Source organism: Photinus pyralis, unplaced genomic scaffold (genome assembly GCF_008802855.1).
Source record: "Photinus pyralis isolate 1611_PpyrPB1 unplaced genomic scaffold, Ppyr1.3 Ppyr1.4_LG1, whole genome shotgun sequence".
In the NCBI taxonomy this organism is placed as follows: Eukaryota; Metazoa; Arthropoda; class Insecta; order Coleoptera; family Lampyridae; genus Photinus; species Photinus pyralis.
In genome coordinates this window covers 70,453,337-70,476,386 of record NW_022170249.1, presented here as the reverse complement: position 1 = coordinate 70,476,386, position 23,050 = coordinate 70,453,337, and the positions used below count along the sequence as shown (strand labels likewise).

The following is a 23,050-nucleotide window of genomic DNA, read 5'->3' as shown; positions in this document are numbered from 1 at the left end:
TATATATATATATATATATATATATATATATATATATATATGGCAAAGAAATATGAGAAAAACTCTGAGAAACAGTGGTGCGGAATATACATCGTTCAAATCCCTAACGAAAGCAGATGGGTCTAAAGAACGAGTGGTAGTAAAGAAAGATGCCAAGAAAATGCAACCAGCAGAGGAAAACAAACCACACGTGAATTATTCAATGTATGTCTCTATTTTCAAAGGAGAGTTCAACATCTCTTTCCACGTTCCGAAAAAAGACCAATGCGATTTTTGTAATAGCTATTACAACTCAAATGAAGAGCAGCGAAGCCACCTTATGCAGCAATATGATCACCATATTCAAGAAAAAAATCTCTCAAGGGTAGAACAGCAAAATGATAAGGACTCTCCTGAAAAAATCGTTGCAGTTTTTGATTTACAAGCTGCACTCCCATGCCCAATTGATAATTCCTCGTCATTCTACTACGTGTCTAAATTAAATGTATACAACTTCACAGTGTTTGAGCTCAAAACGACTCAAACTTTTTGCTTCACTTGGCACGAAGGTCTTGCTAACAGAGGAGCAAATGAGATAAGTTCGTGTCTATGGAATTATCTTGAGAATGTAAATGCAAAAGCCTTGACCAAAGTGGATGTCATACTGTATAGCGATAATTGCGTGGGACAAAACAAAAATAGGTTTGTCTTCACTTTATACGTTCACGCAGTGTTAACGTTAGAAAATATAAATTCGATTACCCACAAATTTTTAGTGTGTGGCCACACCCAAAATGAAGGCGATAATGTTCATTCATTGATTGAGCGCGAAATAAAGAAATTCGGAGCAAACGTACACCTTCACGTCCCCAAAACAAAAATGATCTAACTTTGAAGAAAGCTTACAGTAAGAACGTAGGTATAACATCCAAAAAGAAGCAAAGCCTAATGTCACTTTTTGCAAAAAAAAACTGGAGTCTCGGTAATGCCGCAATATTATAAAGATTTTTATGAAAACCTGTAACGACGTACATTCTAGTGCAAAAGAAAGAAACCAATAAAACTTATTAAAATAACCATTTTTTCGTATAATTTTGTTAATTTTTGTGTAACCCATCTTCAAAATATTACTAAGTTTCCAGATCAAAAGAGTCGCATGTAAGATTTTTTTGAAAACAAAAATTTTTTCAGCCAGAAAATTTTCAGGCAAGTGTAGATAATCCCTAAATGCCCCTACATACCGAATTTCATTTCAACACATATATTTCTTACACAAGTTTTGTACCTGAATGTTTTCATGAATTTTTAGAGGGTTCTCCTGAACAACAGCGTTTTTTGAGACATGACACTATTGCTCTTGTTTCTTGGCATTATCAAGAATCTGTTTTGTACGCTTCGACATTGTGTTCACTCAAAATGACTAAATACAACTAGTCACCTTTGAATCCATCATTATATAGAATAATTACTAAATAAAAACGCCTTACGTACATAACAAAACAGTGAAGAAAACCGCGTTTGCGTTTCGCTAAACAAAAGCGCCGGATGTACATGATGGATACGGTGTTTTTGCTTAGTATTCTGTACATAAGCCTTTATATTTAGGAAAAATTTTGTAGATCCGACAAAATTATTTATAAAATTTTCCAGTTTAAATCGAATATACTGAATTTTTGCTTAATGAAAGACTAAATTTAAAGGATTTTAAACCATTAGGGTAATTCCGGGGGAGATGCCCCACAATTCAAATTATTTAAAGTATTGTCGGCTATAATTTCTTAAAAAATAAAATGGCTATACAATATAAAGAACGAAGTTTATTATCACTATAAAACAAACAAAACATTTCAAATTTGGCTTAGTATTCGAAAAAAAATTTTTTTACTAAAAAATAAAATTTGCCATCTCTCTCGATATGTGGGGGAGAGATGGCACTAACGAGTTTCCATGCTTCAGTACAAACAGCAATAACGTATTATAAAGACTTCATTTTACAGTACTTTCCACAATAGTCACACATATTTTCGTATTTGGTGCAGTTCTCATGCATCCATCGGTTACATTTCACACACTGCAGCCAGTCATCACGTTTAGATGTTGTGTTGTAGTTTTCAAGACACCCGACGCACTCATTTTCATCAAATTCGTCTAAAACATCATCTTCATTACAGTACGCTTCATCTTCATCAGATTCAGAACCAGATGTAGGAACTTTTCGTTTGGTAGAGTAGTTCAGTTTTTTAATATTTGGGGTCTGCTTAGATGCTGTTCGTTTCTGTTTCTGCGACTTTCTATGTTGTCAGGACTAGTTAGTACTGTTGCAATGCTACGGCCCCTTTTCTTTAAGGTTATAGGAATGGTAGGAAGAGGAGATATAATATTAAGCATTTTTCCACCAGAAGGAGGTAGATCTGGTGCCGTAGAAGGACCTGGTTGAGGATCGGGAACTGTAGATCTATTAACAGAAGATACCGCAGTAGTTTCAGACGTGGATTTATTAGAGGTTGGCGACTGATCTGCTGGAGGGGTTTGAGAAGTAAGTGAAGCATCAGAGATAGCATAAGTATGTTCTGGAATTGCATCAGGGTTATAAGGATAAATTCCTGTTGCCCTAAATGAAACTGCATTATTGTTAGTTGCTGCTTGTGTCCATGCTGCAGATAATAGGGCACCAAATTGCAACCGAGTTATTTTTCTACTGGGTTGTGACTTCATGTAAAGATGGCAGGCTTTATTGAATCCCCATTTAAGTGACTTAAATACACCACGATCCAAAGGCTGAAGATAGTGTGTGGTATGGCTCGGCAAACACGACAAAATGACATCATTACTCTTAGCCAATTCCAATAGGTCGGCGCTACAATGGGATGTGTGTCCATCGACTATCAGGAGTGCCTTTCCAGGTCCCTTCCTGGGCAAAATATGTTCTCTTAGCCACAAAAGAAAAATGTCTGCATTAACATATGCTGACTTTTGGTTCATATAGACCACTGACCCATTAGGCATGCCGTCTTGAAACAGGGGGTAAAAACAACGCCCTCCGCATTACAGCAAGCAATTACCGTGATGGTTTCCCCCTTTTCTGCTGATGTGACAACGGCTACATCTTTAGACCCCTTCTGAGCTATCACTTGACTTACTTTATTATTTAATTGCAACCCTGTCTCATTCATGTTAAATATAGCTGCTGGCTTATCGAATAAGGAATTTTCTTCGTAGACCTCACGCAAAAGTTGGTAAAAAGACATGGTTCTTTCTCTAGACATACCCTCAGCTCTTGCAAGTGAAACTCCCTCCGCTTTCTTAACTGATAAATCTGGATGAGGAATAAATATAGCGAATCGTACCCTGCGCGTTCTGTGTTACGGTTAAACCTGTGCTGTATTTTCATTTCTGTTGCAAAAACGTAGGCCAGAGAACGAAGGTCATCTCTTGTGGGAGCAAATCCCCTGGCTTGAAGCTTTTTAATATGTGCTACCAATTTTAGCTAATTTTCTGTCCCTAGGGTCCCAGAGGCTTTTTCGAGGAATCGTTGTTTGCCAAGCGGCGCCTCAGGGTTCTAGATGGAATGTCATAAGGGTAAGAACATGCCGAAGATGCTCTACTGCGATACCTCGCTACCTTGCACCATCGCCGCTTACAACGATACATGGATGTCAAATCAAACCTATATTTTAGAACGTTGGTGTTCATACCGAAAGATGCTTTACTGCGATACCTCGCGGTCTACATGGAGGTTTTGCGCGATGCCTGCGGAGAAACAAAATAGTTTGTTTTTCCTTGCGGTCTACATCGATGTAGCGATGTGGACTCGGCTCTGATTGGTTGAATTAGCTTACGCCACCTCAAGCGGTAGCGTATACACGCGTTACTTCGGTGTAGTGTTTTGGCGTGTTTACTATTTGTACTTTGCTTAAGAAATGGATGTTAAAAAGCACAATTTAATTGAATTAGTTTTTAATGTTCCTCCGTTGTGGGATAAGCGGCACAAGCAACACCATAATAGGTATACTCTGGCCAAGGAATGGAAGAAGATTGGAGCTGAACTCGAGATGACCGGTAAGTTTTACTTATGTAATTATTTATTTATTTATTTATTCTAAAAAGAAGATGTAGGTCTTAAGTTAATTCTATTATATTAAAAAAGAGTATAATGAATACAAATTATAATTATCATTATTTATTAGTAATCAGTTATTAAGCATTAAGGGAAAAATATTCAGCGAATGTATCTCGTACTGTTTTCGCGTTCCGCGTTGAAGGATTGTTTGCTCTATTACGTCGGAGCATACACTGGGAAGGAATTTGTGGGACGTCCATGCCATTGAAACTGTGATGGCCCTCCTTATCAATTATTGTGTTGTGAAGAATGCATATCGTCTTGATCACAGTATCTACTGCTGTTTCTTTGATTTCAATAACCCCCGACAACAATCGCCATTTTGAAAAAATAACGCCAAATGCACATTCGACAGTTTTGCCGTTTTGCGAGCCCGTGACAATCGCTTGTTAAAATTTTCCTGCGTTGCTGTCAGTGAGGTACCTGAATAAGGTTTCATTAGATTTTCCTTCAAAGGGTAGGCTTCATCGGCGATGAACACATATGGTAGAGTATAGTCACTACTGGGGAGTTTCCTGTGCGATGGTATTCCCAATTTATTATTTTCCAACAGTTTCGATAAGGTAGATGCACTGAAGGTACCTCCATCACTCTGCTTTCCGTAACCTCCTACGTCGATAGATATGAACCTATAGTGACCGTCAACTAATCCTTGCAAAACTATTGAAAAATACGATTTGTAGTTGTAGAACATCGAGCCGGAGTGAGCTGGGCACTTTATTCTGACATGTTTCCCATCCAAAGAACCAATGCAATTGGGAAAATCCCACAGTCTTTCAAACTCCTCTGCAGCACATAAAAAGTACGACGTTGTAGGTGCTCTCATGTGAATAGGTTGTAGTGTTGTCCAAAGAATGTTGCATACTTGGTAAACGATTTTGCTAACGGTAGAAGCTCCCATTCTAAAAGAAAAAGCCAATGTTCTGAAGCCAGTGTTGCCAACCGTAGCGGAATTCCTCTACCGTAGCGGTTTGGTGATGCTTTTAGCGGCGTAGCGGCGGCATGAGATTAATTCTTTCAAAGTAGCGGAAATTTACTTATCGTAAGAATAGGAAATGTGTAATTACTCTAGACAAGTTATTTGCAATATCGTAGAACGTAATGTGTACAAGAAATAAATTAGGGAATTGCTTATTTAAGACGTGAGATTTTCTGTTTTAAAAATTAGTCATCGTCTTTATCAATTATAAACTGCCATTCTGAATATTGTCTTATTTTTAGAGTCTTAAAGACTTGCACATTAACAAAGGGGACCATTTACTTATTCGATGATTCAGATGGTCGCCTTTAAAAATGAATCATCTTTGTTGGTGCAATATAAACTGTTTTATGTCATATCAGCTCCCTCGTCTTAACACTCTTAACGTCTTTGACGTCTTTACAACTTGCAAGTTGTAAAACGTGCAAATTTGCACAAAACGATAAACAAAGCGTCTCTATTATTATAAAAATCTCCCACCTTGAGTTATTTTATTTTTTAGTTTAGATAAATAGACAAAAATTTTCATTTTTCGTTATTTTATTTCACTTTGTGTTGGCATTTGGTCAAGTTCGTTGTAATTTAAATAAAAAACATTTGTGGCGAGCGTGTGCCGGCTTGTTCCGTAGTGAGCCCTAGCGCCCATCGCATTGGCGAAACGTACCGGCCAATGACAGCACACGACGCGGCGTTCCTGCGAGCAGAGAGCAGTGGCATCCGCGCTTCGAGATCTTCAACAGCTCCAGCCGCCTACAGCCGAACGCGACCTCGACTACCGGCTCCGTCTACAGCTGACCATTACTCCCCGATCGATCCGCCAGCTCAGACCCGCTGAAACCACGCTTCGCCTACGATCCGAGCCGCTTGTATATATTGTATATATTATTTGACAATAAAACCATTTGGTTTACGTGCCAAAACATTGTTTATGTGGAGTTTGTTTTTGTCTGATTGGATCACCCTTACTAAAAAAATTTACAATACAATCTCACGTAGCGCCGTAGCGGCTTTTCTTTATAAAGAGCGGTATTTTACTAAGGTGGTGGTGGTAAAGCATCACAAATAGTTGGCAACACTGTCTGAAGCTGCTTCCCGTAGCGAGATACCTGCAAATTAATCAAAACGAAGTGTTATAAACAATTTCAAATTTTTACAATGAGATAAAGTTCGTTCGATAAATCTTAAGTTAGTTTTATTATACTTTTAGTTTTATTTATTATATTTTTATGTTCACATTTCCAATTTCTACGAATTTTGTTAATTTATTAAATTGTTACAGTTACGGAGGTAAAATCTCTGTGGAAAAACCTTAGACAGGAGTTCGGTAAACAGTTTAAAAAGTACCAGGGAAGGTCTGGTGATGGAGCACCGGAGGAAGCTGCAAGTCAATGGCCGTTCTTCCAAAAATTACAATTTTTAAAAGATCAATTTACCCCCCGGAATTCATCGGGAAATTTAACACGGCCTGAAAATACTCAAAATACTGAAAATACTGAAGAGGTCAGTGACAGTGACGATGTCGATGAGGAGCGAGATATCCGTCAGGAGAGTGTGGATACTGTATTCAGTTCACACGGTCTGGAGTCTACTTCTGATCGACAGCCCTTTCTTCAAACGCCGACATCTTTATCCAGTGAGCCTCAGTCAGTCTCAAGAACTGGATACAGAAAACCATTAACAGCACAAGCTATAATTGGAAAAGAATTGCTGTCTCTAGAAACACAGAAACTAGAGTTGGCAAAAAAAAAGAAAAATTCAAAACGTTAATGACGAAGATATTGGTTTTTTTAATTCACTATTACCAACTGTGAAAAAACTGATAAAGATAAATTCATTTTTCGAATGAAGGTGCAGAAGACACTCTTCGAACTTGCATTTCCAGAAACGGAAAATCCAAAAGTGTCAAATGCAAAACCTTCTACTACCGTACAAACGTCTACTTCGCGACATAATCAAATTACTCAGGAAGAAACAATAATTCAACAGGCATCTGATACTTATACAACAGATTATACAATCTTGGAACTTTAATCCTTTTTTAAGTATTTTTTTTTAAGTTTAGTATTTTTGTATTTGTTGTTTCAATACAGTTATTTTGTAATAAATACCTACGCATACTTTGATTGTTGTTTCATGTACTAAATTGCAAAAGGACGTTATTTGATAAAGTTCAACTTACCTTAAAGTCAGCACCAGTCTTTCCTCAGCCAGAATTGGATTGGTATGTAAGTTGTTATATTCCAAGACATACAGTTCAGACTCAATTTTATTGAGTATATAATTAAATGTTTCAATTGACATTCTCGTGTAACTGTAAAATTTTTCTTCGTCTTTCTTCAGTTCTTGGAAAAGATGGTGATATTCCCCAAGCTCTTGCCTCTTTTCATTCACCGGGTGTGCACTGTACCTCCGGTTTGATAAGCTGCCTAAAATCCACCACTTTACCGCTGATGACATAAATTCACACTTACTGTCACTAGAGAACATTGTTTCGTGGGAACCGTTAACAAATAAATGAAAATCTCGAAAAATGGAGTGGGAGATTACATCGCTGTATCGACCGCGATGGTGAACGGGTATGAACACTCAACATCCATGTTAAACATCGAGGTATCGCAGTGAAGGTGCAAGGTAGCGCAGTAGAGCATCTTCGGCATGTTCTTACCCTAAGATTTTGAGGTCATGTTTATGCCCATTCCATTTCTAAGAGCTTCTATCGCGCTGCGCATAGCATCTTCGGTCCAGGAACCTCATGTCGATCCCGATTTTCTGAGATATTTAGTTGGCATCTATAAATATTTAATAGTAAAATATAATAGAACCCCAGTTAAATGCCTCTGAAGATTTGAAAACGTTATCACGCAAACACAAAATTACTTTTAATAAGTACAAAGACAATGCATAGTAGTAATTAATAATGTTCGGGAGAGATGGCACTCAGAAAATTTGCACCATGAATTCAAATATTCAACAGATCTCACATAAAACAAATCTGACACATTGAATTAGGATGAACGGGTGAGAATGCCCTCTTCTTCAAGTTTCGTTAGAAGTGGTTTCACCATTACTGGTATAAATTTCTCATCTTTTCGTGACTGAAGTTTTTTGCGAAGATCATACATAATTTGCGCTGATTCAATAACATTTCTGTCATCTGTTTCCAAAATTTTTATCGTATCGTGAAACAAAGTTAAACAAGTTAAAGTTGCCATGAACGAATAGAAGCCATAACTCGGTTGTTAGATTATCAAAAAGATTTTTGAGAATTACGGGACAATGTGATTCAGATAAAAAGAACGATTTTAAAGGTCCGTACATTTGCAAAATTCTATTAAGTGCTGGTATTAGTGACAACCACCTGACAGACAGATGTCCTAAGATTTTGGCATATTCTTGACCTACAAATTCGCAGAAATCTTTCAGTCTTGCCACTCGAACCGTGTAAATATCAAAATATATCCAAATATTTTCGATATCATCCCTTCTACGTCCTGTTTGTGTTATCTGCTGATAGGGCGACCACTTTGTCTTTTAATTCATATTTCGCTATTACCTTCAATACATCTGTAGAAATCCTCTCCGAAGTTTCACCAGTTACCTCAATAAAATCAAGTAGTTTAGTGTGTATAGTTTTTTCGTCAGGATTAAAGTATCGAATGATAACAGGTAATAATTTTATATTTCCATGATTGGAAGTATCTATGGATATAGACACAAAGTTAATCTCGGATAAATCTTTAACCATCTCCATATTGGCCCAAGGAGCAAAAACGTGTGTTACTATTGCTTCACATTTTGTTTTAGCACCAGTAAACTTCTTGTTACAAAATATTTTCATTAAACTACTCGTGCAGTCCATTGAACGGAAGCTTTGGTTATGATTAACAACGTGGTATGCAAAAGTGCCTTCTTGAATAGCTAAATTATACTCTTCATTTGAAGGACAGCTCTTTTTGAAGAAAGAAGTCAATTAAGATGATGCTCTAGCTGATAAGGAGCTTTTATGTTTAGCGGTACGTTCATGCTCTGTAACAGAGGTTTTGCCTCCACTTCCTATCGAAAACACACTGTTGCATATTGAACAGAGGACTGACGTTTGCTTATCTAATTTACTATTACTTAGAGAGGGCCGTTAAATATGGAAACATCGACTTTAAATTATCATTGAATTCACATAATCGTTTTCTTTTCTTAGATTCCATAACATAACCTTGTATGTAATCCTAATCAATCATAAATACGTTCAAATGAAAAAAAGCTGCTTAATCATTGCAAATCTACTTACCGGTTACCCGTATGTTTGTTTACTAGCTATACTATACCTAAAGTAATTGAAATTGAAAACTAGCTAGAACTACTACACAACACAACCTTTCCAACTGGTGATCACTGAAAGACTGAAGTAGAAGTACCGTTGTTGACAGCGCATGGGCGCAATCGCCGGAAAAAGTCGTCGAAACCACTTTGCTTTGCCATGTTGCGTGTTGCCAAGCGTTTTCAATAAACTGGAAATCCGGGGACATTTTTCAACCGGGGGCAAGGTTGTAAATCAAGGGACCGTCCCCGGAAATCCGGGACGTATGGTCACCCTATGCCACTGGGGCTTCTGTACCGCAAAAATTAATGCCATCTATCCCAATAGACGGGTGAGATGCCATACTTTATACGTCACGGCAATTTGCTCTTAGAAATAAACAACGCCTGCGAAAACCTAACCTTAGTCTCCAATAACATCACGCAAAAACATTGGCCCGATATCTTACACCAGGGGTTCCCAACCTTTTAGCAACTGCGTACCACATGAAAATGTTTAAAGATTTTGGCTTACCACCATCTTAAATTTTTATTATAGCTATAAAAACATAGTTCAATGTTATACGATAGTACAAACTAAGAGGAAAAAAACATCAAAATAACCTAAAATCAACATTTATTCAGTTTAGTGGGAAACTTGTTGTTGTTTTCTGGTAATTAAAGTGTCAATTTCAGGAGGGATTGAACTTAATTTTACTCTTAAGTCCTCTTCAACACTGAGCCTATTTCTATGTTTGTTTTTAATGTATAAAAGTTCAGAAAATCCACTTTCACACAAGTAACTTGTTACAAATGGCATCAAAACTAGCATAGCTTCGCGGAAGAGCGTTGTATACTCAGTTTTACATCCAATCCAGAAGTCAATTAAAGATTTCTCTTTAAAGCTGTCTTTCATCGAACTGTCTTCTGTCAAGTCGATGAAACATTCCTTTAATTCCAACTCATTTGGTAAAGTTCCTGAAAAAGGATTTCTGATCCAATCAAATTTGGAATAATCTTCGGAGAAATATTTGCAAAAACTTTCTTGAAGAGATTTCAAGTGAAGAATTATATCATTCACCACATCTGGAGATGGCGATAGTTCATTCTCTTCCAAAAAGGATGACATCGTAGGAAATGCAGAGAATTCATTCTCCTCTATTTGGGAACAAAACAGGACTAACTTTTTCTTGAAGGCGTTTATTTTGTCATTGGCTGTGAAGGGCGTTGTGTTTGCTCCCTGAAGTCCCATGTTCAGCATGTTGAGTCTCTCAAAAATGTCAGCTAGATATGCCAATCTTGACAACCATTCTTCGTCATGAAACAAGTTTTGCATGTCATTATTTTTTTCACTTAGAAACATTAAAACTTCTGACCTCAATTCGAATAGCCGGGTGAAAATTTTCCCTCGAGATAACCATCTCACTTCTGTATGCAAAAGTAGAGTTTTGAACTTGCCGCCCATATCATCACACATCAAGGAGAATAATCTTGAGTTAAGAGCTCTAGCTTTTATGAAGTTAATCACTTTCACAGCATCAGCTAAAACGGAGTTCAGATTTTCTGGCATTCCTTTAGCAGCTAATGCTTCGCGGTGGATGACACAATGAGTACTTTGCAATCAGGAGCAACCTTTTTTATTTTTGCTGCTAGTCCCGTCAATTTTCCAGACATAGCTTTTGCTCCATCTGTGCACAAGCCAATGCATTTGGACCAAGAAATGCCTATTTTGAGCACATACTCATTAATTATGTTAAAAATTTGTTCCGCTGTAGTGTTCGATTCCAGTGGTTTACAAAACAAAAACTCTTCTATTACTTTTTGATGATAATGAAATCGTATGAACACAAGTAGTTGTGCCATATTTGTGACATCGGTGCTTTCATCAACTTGAAGTGCAAAATATGTGCATTCTTGAAGGTTTAAAAATAGTTGTTCTTCAATATTACATGACAAATCGCCAATACGCCTCTTCACCGTGTTGTTTGACAATGGTATTTTCTAATTTCTTTGGCCGCCTTTTCTCCTAATACGGTTTCAACCATATCCACAGCAGCCGGTAGTAATAGTGTCTCACCTCTTGTGTGAGGCTTTCCATCTTTTGCAATTCTATAACTAGCAAGGTATGACGCCTTTACTAAATTGGTATTTTATTTTCTTTCTTTAAACAAGAAGATTTTCTTTTAAAGAATTCAACCGGCTTACCAACCAAATTAGCGTGTTTTGTGTTTTGGTGGCGCCCCAGTAGAGACGGCTTCATGCTTTGGTTCGAAAGCGTTTCAAAACAAACAACACATTGGGGAATAGGATTGTCACTATTTTCTGTGCCGGACTTCGCCACAAAACCGTATTGTAAATAACTTTCATCGTATTTACGATTAGCCTGTGGTTTAGCTTTTTGCTTTGATTCAACAATCGGAGATTTCGTTTTAGCTTCCGTCAAAGCATAACCACTCATACTTGGTACAGGAGACAGATGTCGGGCTTCTTCACAGGAAGGTATTTCTTCGGCGGTGCCATTTATGAGTGCCAGCAATTCTGGATCATCCACAATGATTTCAATATTATGAGAAGGTAAGGGTGTGGACATTTCATTTGAATTCGAAGGGGCTCTAGACAAATCAGTTACAGAAGCAGGCGTGAAATCTTCTTCCGTGAAGACATCAGGATTGTAAGGCCAAATAAATGCCTGTCGAAGAAAAACAAGTATTGATTTTTAATTTTGTTTTAGCAACAAGGTAATCAACTACTACATCAAATATCTTAAGTTTTGATATAAAAGATACATATGTTGTTATACCTGTCTCGTTGAGTTCTCTCAGGTATAACTTCATATTTACATAGTGACTCCATAATTTCCCCGAACACTGCTTTTTTGGGCCACTCACACTACGCTTCTTATATGGTATAAAATATATGCCTCGTTTTTCGCCTGGAAACAATTTTTCAATTTTTATTGAAGCTGCTTCAAGGTCAAACTGTAATATTCTAAAAAGTTTTGTTTTATATACCCCAAAAAATTACTTCTGTATAATCTCACTTCTTGTAATTATATTTTTGCACTCCTTCGTTCTAAATCGCGTTTTCCCAATCAAACACGAACGTCGGGAACGTTAATTTTACAATTGACTATCTACTTTCGCGCACTAGTGCCTAAAAATTCAACGAAATTATCTATTTAGTGCGGATCATAAACTAATAAGTAGTATGATGGAAGAGTAAAAAAGAAAATATAAATACACTTTACATCATTCCCTGTAGTACACGAGCAAAAATAAGCTTAAACCAGAAGTTTTTAACAATAAATTGACATTTCGCGGGTGACCTGGCAATACCTCCTATGTTGGTTAAGAGACGTTTTACAGGAGACAAAAAAAACTTGTCAATTTTGTAGAGAGATGGTATTTTTCAACAATGTGAAGTAGTTATTCTTTAATGTTTATTATATTATACTAAATTTAATAAAAACGCCACAATCTTACCCGGTGTTATTTTTATATAACTTGTGAGGTATTGCTATTCATGTTTTTACAGATAGGAGTTTTTGCTACAGAAATTTGTTCTCATAGGAGAATGCAGTATCTAATTAAGTATACAACAATTTTTTGAATTTAGCAAGCTTATACAGAAATTTTTGTAGAAAAATGATACCCAAAACGTAGGTTTCTCAAGGGAAAATTAATACATGGTAATAAACTTTAAAACAATACTTTAATGTAAACATAAACATGAATAAAATAAACTAAAACTAGCTGCAAGTTTCATAATCACTAAAAAAAATAAATTGGCGAGGAGAATTATTCATGTAAAATATTATCGTAGAAAGCATGTGTGTCTTTTGGCAGAACGAGTTTAAGTTCTTGAAGGTGGTTCCATTTATCCAAAGCAATTTTAGAAGGTCCCTGCAGTAACTGAGGATAGTTCATAATAGGAGGCATACATTTTGGCCTGCAAGGAAGCTCATTAAATAAATCTTGGCCATAATCCAGTTTAATATCTATGGTTCCTTGTGGATTATACCTAATGCACTTAATATCATTAATCACAGGGTCAGAAGTCTTACGACCTGGTCTTAAAGAAGTGTATCGCAAAAATTTGGAAGCGGAATAATCCTTAAAAAATGAGTACTCCAGCATTTTAGTTTTATATGGCGTGGGGGTTTTTCGAGCTTCTTTTGATATTGTCACATAGTCACTTGGTAAATGAATTTCTTTGTGCTTAAGACGTCTTTCTATTCTATCACACTATGTACAGAGTCACACTCCATTTGGGTGTGACCTGGTTCTAAGTATTTTTGAAAAATAAAAGTTTCGTGTTTCATTGCAAAATTGAGTAAAGCGTTGGCCAAGACATTGTTACGATTCTGGTAACCACATCCGTCCGAATACAATACAATTGGCTTTTTCATTGGAGTTATGCAATTTTCTTCCAAATAGTCTATAATGCAGGTGGTAAAAGTAGATGCTTTAAGTAATCTATTTTCATTTTCGGAAAACCAATAGCACATAACGTTTCGTGTTTTTAAATCAAATATGGTGAAGTTATGGCAACATAGTTTTGTTTTGAAGTAAATTTTGTTCGCCGGAAGATATGGGCATAGTTTTACTGCCTGTAAATCCATAGTCAATGTAATAATTTCATCTTTCTCAGCTTTTTCTTTATCTTTTTGTTTTTCCATTCTAGCAGCATCTTTCCTTAGGATGTGATGCCTGTATTCATTTTCTGTGACATTTCCATATTTGAATGAAAAACAAACATTACACTGGTCCTTTTTCGGTGAGTATAGCGCCAAGTTTTTTTCTTTAAACGTTTTTGAAAACACATTACGACCCAATGGAGTGATGTTTCTGTCTTTGCAAAAATTATTCACATACACTTCATATAACTGGTTCATATTTTGAAAAGTGTATTCCAAATACAGCTTTGAAGTATCGCGCCGACAATAATGAGAAGGAAGTTTAGGTAAACTTTTGAAAAACTCGTGTAAAAACTTGTAACTTTCTGCATACCTTTGCTTAACGACTTCCTTAGCAGAAATTCTATTCTCATTCCCTTTCGTCATACCATATGAACTATTATCTACCCAGTATTGAACAGTTTTATACCCGATGTCCAACGTATTAATAAACATGGACCGACATACTTGTAAGTTTTCATTTCCATCGTTTAGGTAATACGTGTAGGTGCCTAATCTCCTTGAGTTCTCTTTGCCTTTTCTAAATGTTGGGGTTTTAAAAACGTGAGATGCAATAAAAACCTTCCTTTGTTCCCAATTCATGCGCCAAAAACGTTCAAAAATGTTTCTTCTGCAGTCATCCGTAAATTCTGAGCAATATCTGACTTTAAATATTCTACATTTCTTTGATGTACATGTCTCTTTTAAACGTCTTTCACTCCGTGGACAGTCCTGTTTAATTTTTTCTCCTCTTTTTTTAGTAAATCCTATGTACGCTTTTCCCTGCATTCGAAGTCTTTTGTTTTTATTTCGGACCCATTCTTCTTTTTCCGCCTTACGCCTTCGTTTTCTCCCTTGATCATATTCATTTTCGTTCACTTCTTCTGTTTCATTTATGACAGTTTCTTCTAATTTATTGGCATCATCTTTTTCGGGTTCATATGAAGTACTACTATCTTGCACATCATTTGATTCATGGTCGTCTTCTACAGTTTTCTCAACTTCATTTGCAATGTTTTCTATGACATGATCTTCATCACTCGAATCTTCGTAAGGAACAAGACGATCTGTTTGCTTATATTCGACTTGGTTTGGAACTCCTATATCACAAGTAGTGGAAGTAGTATTGGTTATATCAGTTAAACAGTCTTCAAAGTTAGGTACTACTTCATCAGGATGAATGGAAAAAGCGATGTTGCTTTCTACGACCACGTTGTCGTCTAAAAATATGAAAGATGCATTTTCTAAATCGAAACATTCTTTCTCTTCAGTTTTGCTTGAGTCGACAACATCGATTTGCGATTGGGCCAATGACAGAATTTTTTCAGTGCGCCTTGAAAACATGACTATTTTGAGTCCGGAAAACCTTTGGCAGCCTATGACGGATGTAAAGTAAATAGATTGAAGAGATAGTCAAAAAATTTTACCTTCTAAATGGGGATCCAACAAAAAATCGATGTGCTATTTTCTCCTATTAAAATTATCCAGGTACTTTCAGTATAATGCAATACCTCCTATCTGAAAACGAAAATAAATTGAGGTTATTTTTAACGTAAATTTTATGGTTTAGTCGTTTAATGTACACAAATTCATCTTTTAATATTCAAATAGTGGATTATAGAAACAAAAAGCAAAACACCTACCAACGAGAACCAGTTTTCGACGTTAAACACACTACACTTGAACGGAGGTACAATCCTCTTATGACATCACCTAATAAACTGTTGATTTAGGAGATTTTGCATGACAAAAATCATTAAGATTTCAGTGGGAGAAATTGAAATACAACTTTTCAGCCATTTCGAACTTTATTTAACGAAAGGAGAAGTTACAGATAGGTGCATTAGTACGCGCCGATTATGAATCTACCAATATCTCATTTTCACAAAAAATGGCAGATAGGAGGTATTGCCAGGTCACCCGCGATTTTAAATTTCTACTTTATCGGCATAGAGGACTTGATTTTTTCAATAGAATTATAATGTCGCAAAAATCTCGCGAAAAGGATTTGAAATTATATAAATTCGATTTAACTAATCCGTGCAAAAAATAGAATACATGTTACGTGCGTGAACAGTATTTGCTTGATTCGCGCTCATCTTCAAAATAACTGTTCCCGCACTAATAATGTAAATAACTATTTCGTAACAAGTAGTCAATTACTATCTTACACAGCATAGACCGGATCGATTCCGTCATTCTATGTTTGTTGGTTAAAATTGCACGCCCTACTGCCGTGTCAATCAAAAGATTATTTAAGTTCTAAAATTGCGACGATAGAATTTATAGTAGATAATGCATTGAGGGATAAAACAATAGTATAATTCCCTGAGGGAACAGTAATACTCCGAGCGACGTAGTCGCGAGGGTATATTGCGTCCCCCCAGGGGAATTATGCTCTGTTTTATTCAATGGTACATTCTACGTTTTATTTTTTATTGATAATAGTAGAATTGCTGTTGAAAAGTAAATTAATTTGCAAATAAAAATTTCACATCTGATTCGCGTTGTTGCGTATGGGTTTGGGTGCGACTACCATGGTTACCTAGTTACGTATATAAACAACAAAAAATGTTACGTCTGTCATTTTGAAAGCAACTTTTGTGTCGTTTGGCTATGTTCAAGAACGGAAAAGGGAATGAAGATGACGATGTTCCCATGGAAGGAATAAAAGAAGCTGAAGATGCTCTTAAGGGGTTAGTGCCGGAGACCTCAAAAACATTATATGAAAACGAATACTCCAAGTTTTGTAAATGGCGATCGGAAAATTCCTTGAAGATTGTGAACGAAAAAATTCTTTTTTTTTTTGACATTTTATTTGGAGGTACCTTTGTTTTTAGCACCTTAAAACTACATTATTATTTTAATTATTTACAGTTTATTAATCAGGTTGGTCGCTTTAAGGTACTGGACTGTGGCAGTAAGTGTAGCGGAGTCATTTGAATTTAGGGCTTCCTGGAGGTTGTTGGAGACTCCAAATGACCGACGAGGAGCAGCGTTTTGGCGTATTTTAGTGAACGATCTAAGCAGGGAAAACCGTCTTGTTTGTGGACCTATTTAAAATATTTAAAATCCAACTTCCGCTACAATGTATTGAAATAAATAAATTCCTTTAAATGCATTACCTTAGGGATTTACGGCCTATTAGTATATTGCCTGTGTTATCAAAAGTACTTGAGAAGGTCTTAGATTCCCAAATACGCAAATATTTAACTATCAATAAATTAATTCCAAGCATCCAATCTGGATTTAGGCCGGGACATAGTTGTACCACCGCACTCCTAAATATTACTGACGACATCATTCGTGCAACTGATAATGGTGAAGTAACATTACTGGTGCTTCTCGATTACAGTAAAGCGTTTGATACAATAGACCACCATCTGTTACTGGCACGGTTGCATCACATTGGTTTTAGTAGCCCGGCAATGAAATTGATTACGGATTACTTAAGTGACCGATACCAATCAGTTTGTCTGAACGGCGAAAATTCTGATTTTCTTCGTACATGGAGGGGAGTACCGCAAGGGTCTGTATTGGGTCCACTTTTATTCATGGTATATACGTCAACATTTTCTAATAAGTTAAAACACTGTAAATCGCACTTTTACGCAGATGATACACAAATTTACTTATCTTTTCCTGCAGATCTAGCAACGAGTGCATGTAAATTGATAAATGAAGATCTAGAATCGATACAAAAAGCCTCGGAAGAACATCATCTACAATTAAATGTTACCAAAACACAATCAATACTATTTGGTAGAAAACAATCGAGACTAAAGGCCCTACCTGATCTTAAATTGATTCTGAATAATCAAAATATTGCGTTAAGTGATTCAGTAAAAAATCTTGGGTTAATTATGGACCACCAATTACGATTTAAGGAGCATGTCACAAAGAACCTTAACGCATCGTATGGGATACTAAAACGTATTTACCAGCATAGGCATCTAATGAATACAAAACTGAAAGCTCGCATTTGTAATATCCTTGTACTATCTAGATTTAATTATTGCGATACTGTTTATGGTCCATGTTTAGACTCCGTTGACGTTGGTAGGGTTCAGAAACTTCAAAATTCTTGCCTACGTTTGATTTTTGGCATTCGTAAATACGAACGAATTAGTCATAAATTAATCACGTTAGGTTGGTTAAACATGAGTAAGCGTCGTCACCATCATGCTGCATCACTTTTTCATAATGTTATCATGAGCAAATGCCCACAATCGGCCTTATTCTGGTGACCATTGAAATGTATCCGACATTGAAATTTCATCAATTATTGAGAAAATGTCAACGTTGTTTATAATTTGTGATTACGGTGACCTCAACGGCGTTGAATTATTTCTAATAACCGTTGAAAACTAAACAAGCTCGATTAGGTACTTGTTTTCGACTTTTCAACGCCTGAATTCATATTTTGAGGTTAGGTGTACTTGAATTTGAATGTGATTTGTTAAATAAATCATTATGGCAGACGGATTTATTTTGTTAATCGATGCATTTGTGGAAGACGAACAGCGGTAGAATGTTTGGTACTAATCACTTGATTAATAATTTCTTTTCATTCTAGAAATAATGCTGCATTAATACGACGAAATTTACGGGATCAAAGTGATCCCATGTCTATGCCAGAAACTCAGTTTCGATCACTGTACCGATTGTCGAGAAAGATGGTACATAATCTCATTTTAGAGCTCTCGCCTCATTTGCAAGATGCAGAACGTGAAGAATTATTTATCCCGAAAAAATTAAAAGTAAGTTATATATTTAGTTTAGATGCTATAAATGAGGAATGAATTTCTTTATTTTCAGATTATGGTGGCGTTGCATTTTTTTGCCCATGCCAGCTACCAAAAAGCCGTCGGGCAAGATTTTTGTACAAGTATGAGCCAGTCATCTGTTAGTAAATGTTTAACAGTTGTTGTTAATGCTTTGGAAAATTTGTACCATTATGTACGTTTTCCACAAACACAAGAGGAAGTAACGCTTGTTAAGCAAGGGTATGGTAATTAATTTGCAACTATAACGCTCATACACATTCCAAATTATAGTTTTATGAATATGGCCCATGGGTTCCCAGGTATTGTTGGTGCTGTTGATTGCACACACATTGCAATAGTTGCTCCTCCAATTAATCATCCTGATTATCCTGCAATATTATTTTATAATAGAAAAGGATACTACAGCCTTAATGTACAAATTGTAAGGTAGGTATTCATAGCTTTTTAATCTGATTTGAAAACAAAATAATTTTGTGACAGATATGTGATGCAAATTTAAAAATATTAGCATTAAATGCTCGTTATCCCGGATCAGTTCATGATGCAGCTATTTGGGGCACAAGCCAAATACGACAAAATTTATATAATAGTTATCAAGCAGGCCATACCTCCTATTTACTTGGTATTATAATCACTGTACATGTATGGGGAATCTATACAAAGTTTTGTTGAAGGCGATTCTGGGTATCCACTCGAACCATGGCTGATGACACCCATAACAGCTCCTGATACAGATGCAAAACGTGCTTATAATATTGCACATAGAAGTGTAAGAAATGTGATCGAAAGGTTGAACGGAGTTCTTAAAACAAGATTTCGGTGTCTCCTTAAACACCGAGTTTTGCATTACAGCCCACCAGTTGCAGCTAAAATAGTAAATAGTTGTGCTGTTTTACACAATATGTGTATATTGCATGGAGATCAAGCTTTAATTGATGGTAATGCCGAATGCTGATGAAGTCAAATGTTAATTCATATTTTACCTTTAGATGTTCCAGAAGATGAATATGTACAAGATGAACATGATCAGCAACAGCTACAAAATGGACATGAGAGGTATCAGGGTGAACAAGTACGAACTAGAATAGTGCGGATGTATTTTAATTAATAGTTACAGTTACTTAATCATTAATATGCATATTCATGTATAAATTACTTACTCTATCAATGGAAGTAAACAAATTTATAATGGCAGTTCTTAATTCCTTGATGGATTGCAAATACAACTTTTGTTTAAGATCAAAAGTATGCATAATACGCTTCTGAAGAAGTCTAGGTCCTAAAAGAAAACTGGTACTTTTATAACAAATTGCATTAGGAAATTACGTTTTCTTGTATTTGGTGCCACAGAAATAGTCATTTTCTTTTGATGCATCTCTTTCCTTACTTTGGTACACACAGTCTTAGACTTATAAACGCCTAGTTCACTTACATTCATGCCATTGATTGTAACCCACTTCAGTATGCTTATCAGTAATTCTTCGATGTCATTTAAATAATTGTCAAGTCCAGGTTCTCCTCCAGTCTCCATCATGTATCTTAAATTATCTCGAGCTTTTTTTTTTGTTCGACTACTCCATTCATAAAATGTCTGTAATTTGGTAGTATACACATTTTTTATACAGACACATTAAATTAACACTTTGCACAATGTTTACCTGCTGCCATTCATGAATAGTCTTTTTTGGTCCATCAATGGAGTTCAGTTCCAGACACATCACTTGGAAATCTTCTTTAGGTATTTGTAAAGTATGTTTATTTTTTTGAAGATAAGTTAAATAAACTTTATATTGTTCTTTGGTAGTCCTTTTAATATTTCCTCAAAAAAAAATGTATTACACAACCCTTAAATGTAAGTACATAATAAATTTACATATCAAGATTTACTCTTTCATACACATCACAAAATCTGTTTATTGATGCTGCTATATTATTTAAAGCATTTGCAATATCTGTCATGCCATCTCTTGCTTCATCTTGCGCATTCACATAGGCTTTCAGTAAGGGATTTTCCGTACATTCTACATTTTTGAAACAGAATTTGAGTAGTATAATTACCAATAAAATAAATGTGGAACTTACTTTTACGTTTTTTTTGAGAGGTAGACGGCAGAGCAGCATTTGCATTTTCTTTATGTAATGTGGGCTGTAGATTTTCATCAGATAATCGCTCTTCATCCTCTTGCACTACCTATGTGACAAATTACCATAACATATGTACATGTGTATACTCCACAAACCTCTAAATTTTCAATGTCGAAATCAACATCTGGAGAAGCTTCTGCAGTTTCACCTTCATTGCTAATGCCCTCAGTAATGCCCAATTCAACATGATCTAATCCGGTAACAGCAATTTCGCCCGTTAATCGAATTAGTTCGTGCTCAATTTCGTTTAACTCTTTTCCTTCTCTCGCTTTTTTTCTAATAATACATTTCCATTCTCGAAATACCTATCAAATGTAACATAATGTATCTACTAAACTATATGTTATCACTTACCTTTTTCCATCCCTCTATATTCCTCACAGGACCATCCCCACAACTATTAAGATTGGCGACCATTTCATTCCAAATTTGTTTTAGGCCCTCCGTGTTTGTGGATGGAGTCAACTTTCCTGTTATTAATATATCATGCCTCTTTAAATATGATAAATATATTTTAAACTGAGACTTGCTAGTCTTCTTTCTATTCATATTAACACTTATAAACTACAAAACGAAAAAATTTTGGGTTTGATTTCTATTAGGTTAGAAGTACGTAGAACTACCAGAGATGTGACTACTACCCGCGAATTTTAGTAATATTACGAACTGTTTGAACTACTTTCACTGTTTTACAGTTGGCAAAAAATTTAACGTTGAAAACGTATCAACACTAAAAACAATACGTCACGGAAATTGCAACTTGCAATCAACGTTGTTAGCAACGTTGAAAACTCTGTTGAAATGTTTTCAACATTGCGTACATACCGGTGGTCACCAGAATAAGGCTGAATATCTATATCAAAAAATATCCTTTCGTACTGATGTTCACAACCTCAATTTAAGGTACAAAGGCAAGCTGACACCACCGATTCACAATTCCCAATATTTCAAAAGAGCATTTTCTTATTATATTGTAAAAATCTATAATGAGGTACCAGACATCGTAAAACAGTTTACAAGTGCTCGGTTCAAAAACAAACTCTATTCGCTTATGAAAAGTGGCTTAACGTTCAATGTTTAGAGTAGTAACCATCTATGCAATTAAAGCAACACCATTTTGAAATATTTGTAGTATACATGTAATGTACGGGGTTAAGTGGTAGAGCAGACTACGGTATCTTACTGTAGAACTGAACTTCGCCCCATTTCACCATTTTTTATATGTATTTTTCTTCTTTCGCCAATTTAAGGCATTATTATTATTATTATTATTATTATTATTCTCATTCGTACTTGGGAGTCATGATTAATTACATTTAGACTTAACATTTTAATTACGTAAAAATAAACTTTAAATATCCTGCACAGAAATACTGTTATACCCTTCTTGAATGTCGAAACATTCCAGTCACAGGAACAGATAAATCTCCTGCTCAACTGCTAACGGACCGATTTTTAAGAACAAAGCTACCTTCTGCTAACAACATGTCAATCCCAAATCCAGTAAATTTTGAGGAAGAAAAGAAGAAGCTAGAAGGACAGAGAGTGATATACAGGAACTACTACCACAGACATGCAATGAAAAGGAGAGAGTTTCAAGAAAAAGTTAATGTAGTTGTTCAACATGGCAAAACTTGGGAACCAGCAGTAATCACGCGAAAATTGGAGACACCTAGGTCATACATTGTGCAACAAAACAATGGTCGGTATGTACGAAGAAACAGTAATCATTAGACCCTCGCGTGGACATCATCAAATGAAACAAGATTTTCTCGACTTTGAATAGCATCGGGAAAATCCGATTCAAACTAATAATAATAATAATAATAAACAAACCAACATTCAACCAGTTCATAATAGTACAAACTTGGCCCCAAGAAGGAGCAACAGGGTTTCCAAACCACCAACAAAATTTAATTATTATGAATTGAAATGAAATTGAAGCATGAGGTTGTTTTGAGTTTAGTTTAACTAGACAAGTGTTTAAAAGGGAAGGTGTTATATATATTAGAGTTGGCAACAAGTTGGTAATATGTAAGTTAAGTAGTACTTAGGAATTTACCGGTAGTAAT

General features: G+C 35.8%; 3 protein-coding genes and 1 long non-coding RNA gene across 5 annotated transcripts; 2 read left to right on the top strand and 2 right to left on the bottom strand.

Moving 5' to 3' along the window:
* The first annotated feature begins 3,650 nt into the window (after window positions 1-3,650).
* LOC116166599 (transcription factor Adf-1-like) lies at window positions 3,651-6,845 on the top strand. Its single transcript, XM_031481601.1, has 2 exons — window positions 3,651-4,038; window positions 6,358-6,845. Exons 1-2 carry the CDS (start codon window positions 3,900-3,902, stop codon window positions 6,843-6,845), a joined length of 627 nt encoding a protein of 208 aa, XP_031337461.1. The 5' UTR covers window positions 3,651-3,899.
* An 8,399-nt stretch (window positions 6,846-15,244) lies between these two features.
* On the bottom strand, window positions 15,245-15,956 carry LOC116159621. Its single transcript, XR_004143016.1, has 3 exons — window positions 15,690-15,956; window positions 15,474-15,564; window positions 15,245-15,422 (listed from the first exon to the last, which is right to left on the bottom strand). It is a non-coding gene; the product is annotated as an uncharacterized LOC116159621 (long non-coding RNA).
* Window positions 15,957-18,519: 2,563 nt separating this feature from the next.
* Window positions 18,520-19,967, top strand: LOC116166590 (putative nuclease HARBI1). Its single transcript, XM_031481591.1, has 7 exons — window positions 18,520-18,572; window positions 18,623-18,806; window positions 18,865-19,052; window positions 19,104-19,254; window positions 19,314-19,455; window positions 19,508-19,771; window positions 19,823-19,967. The coding sequence occupies exons 1-7, from the start codon at window positions 18,520-18,522 to the stop codon at window positions 19,939-19,941; spliced, it is 1,101 nt and encodes a 366-aa protein (XP_031337451.1). The 3' UTR covers window positions 19,942-19,967.
* On the bottom strand, window positions 18,924-21,791 carry LOC116159986. Of its 2 annotated transcripts, XM_031473096.1 has the most exons (6): window positions 21,333-21,791; window positions 21,074-21,283; window positions 20,916-21,024; window positions 20,492-20,854; window positions 20,160-20,424; window positions 19,262-20,112 (listed from the first exon to the last, which is right to left on the bottom strand). In XM_031473096.1, exons 1-4 carry the CDS (start codon window positions 21,525-21,527, stop codon window positions 20,703-20,705), a joined length of 666 nt encoding a protein of 221 aa, XP_031328956.1. In that variant the 5' UTR covers window positions 21,528-21,791; the 3' UTR covers window positions 19,262-20,112; window positions 20,160-20,424; window positions 20,492-20,702. The 2 variants fall into 2 exon arrangements, with proteins under 2 accessions (XP_031328957.1, XP_031328956.1); XM_031473097.1 differs by lacking the exons at window positions 19,262-20,112; window positions 20,160-20,424 and adding an exon at window positions 18,924-19,056 and having other exon boundaries at window positions 20,636-20,854.
* Between the last annotated feature and the right edge of the window lie 1,259 nt (window positions 21,792-23,050).

What these genes read in the sequence shown, in the direction of transcription:
- LOC116166599 (XM_031481601.1), top strand. Translation starts at nt 3,900, where the DNA reads ATGGATGTTAAAAAGCACAATTTAATTGAATTAGTTTTTAATGTTCCT. An exon ending in AGCTGAACTCGAGATGACCG is followed by an intron (nt 4,039 to 6,357) that starts GTAAGTTTTACT and finishes AAATTGTTACAG; the next exon opens with TTACGGAGGTAAAATCTCTG.
- LOC116166590 (XM_031481591.1), top strand. Translation starts at nt 18,520, where the DNA reads ATGGCAGACGGATTTATTTTGTTAATCGATGCATTTGTGGAAGACGAA. An exon ending in TTTGTGGAAGACGAACAGCG is followed by an intron (nt 18,573 to 18,622) that starts GTAGAATGTTTG and finishes TTTTCATTCTAG; the next exon opens with AAATAATGCTGCATTAATAC. An exon ending in AGATCAAGCTTTAATTGATG is followed by an intron (nt 19,772 to 19,822) that starts GTAATGCCGAAT and finishes TTTTACCTTTAG; the next exon opens with ATGTTCCAGAAGATGAATAT.
- LOC116159986 (XM_031473097.1), bottom strand. Translation starts at nt 21,527, where the DNA reads ATGAATAGAAAGAAGACTAGCAAGTCTCAGTTTAAAATATATTTATCA. An exon ending in ATATAGAGGGATGGAAAAAG is followed by an intron (nt 21,284 to 21,332) that starts GTAAGTGATAAC and finishes TACATTTGATAG; the next exon opens with GTATTTCGAGAATGGAAATG. An exon ending in TCGACATTGAAAATTTAGAG is followed by an intron (nt 21,025 to 21,073) that starts GTTTGTGGAGTA and finishes TTTGTCACATAG; the next exon opens with GTAGTGCAAGAGGATGAAGA.